Below are 1063 nucleotides of genomic sequence, written 5' to 3'. Positions count from 1 at the left end.
AGCAAACTGCGCCAGCTGCAGCAGCAGCCGCAGCCGCAGCAGCAGCAGCGACAGCCAAAGTGACGCGGAGGCGAAATCGCACGAGAAGAGCGGCGATTTCCTCACTTCTACCTCAGAGCAGCAGCAGCAGCAGCAGCAGCTGCTGGTGCTGCAGACGCCTCGCTCCGGTGGGCTTTCTACGGAAGCCGAAGCAGCAGCGCAGCAGCGAGTCCCTCCGCCGCAGCAAGAAGAGCAGCCAGAGCTGCAGCAGAACCCCCAGCCGCAGCAGCAGCTGCAGCAGCAGCAGCAGCAGGGTTTGGGGGCGCAGGAGGCGCTGCAGCTGCAGTGCGTTTGCCTGGAACTTGAGGAAGACATAGCGACTCTGAAGAGAGCCTGTGGGGAGCTGAAGGCGCTGCTGCAGCAAATATTTGAAAAAGAAAAAATTCCGAAAAATAAAAAGATTGACAAAGCAGCATTTCGGGAGCTCTGGTGTACAGACACCGCAGACGCAGCGCAGGGGGCGCTCGCGGACGAGCTCTTCGGGCTCTGCTGCAGCAGCGCCCGGAGGTACAGGCCCAGCAGCAGCAGCAGCAGCAGCAGCAGCTGCTGCAGCAGACACCGCTGTGGGGCCCCGGAGGCCCTCAGCTTCGCCGAGCTGCTCAACTTGCTGCCCCCGAGGGCCCTCGAGTGTCTTTGGTGCAGCGCAGAGCTGCGCAGAAAGGCGCGGCAGCAGTACCGCTACTTCTGGATCTGAAGCTGCTGCTGCTGCTGCTGCTGCTGCTGCTGCTGCTGGCGTTGCTGGGTACTTTCCAGCGCTGCGACCGAAACCCTAAACCCTAAACCCTAAACCCTCAACCTTAAATTTAATTCCGAGAAATCCAATTCTTGGGCGCCAACGGAGCACAAGGGGTCGCCGCCAAATGGGAAAAACCCACAACTCTCTATAGGCAGCTTCCCCTAAACCCGAAACCCTAAACCCTAAACCCTAAGCCCTGAGCCGTAGGCTCTCGGGCCACTGCTTCTCTACACGCACAGCTGTTTGGCTCCCAGCTTCCCCTCTGCGCTACCACTGCAGCAGCAGCAA

General features: G+C 60.4%; 1 protein-coding gene across 1 annotated transcript in view; it reads left to right on the top strand.

Annotated features, from left to right (window-relative positions):
* ETH_00037170 (uncharacterized protein) overlaps positions 1–733 on the top strand; it is a gene marked incomplete at both ends in the record, with an annotated part of 840 nt that extends 107 nt beyond the window's left edge. The window contains one exon of the mRNA XM_013374467.1: positions 3–733. Coding sequence (XP_013229921.1) covers positions 3–733 — 731 coding nt within the window. The remainder of the gene's footprint in view (positions 1–2) is intronic.
* Positions 734–1063: the final 330 nt, after the last annotated feature.

This window comes from Eimeria tenella, genomic scaffold, assembly GCF_000499545.2.
Source record: "Eimeria tenella Houghton genomic scaffold, Eth_scaff2062, whole genome shotgun sequence".
Lineage (NCBI taxonomy): Eukaryota > Apicomplexa > Conoidasida > Eucoccidiorida > Eimeriidae > Eimeria > Eimeria tenella.
The sequence above is the reverse complement of the archived record's forward strand: the minus strand, read 5'-3'. Positions and strand labels throughout refer to the sequence as shown.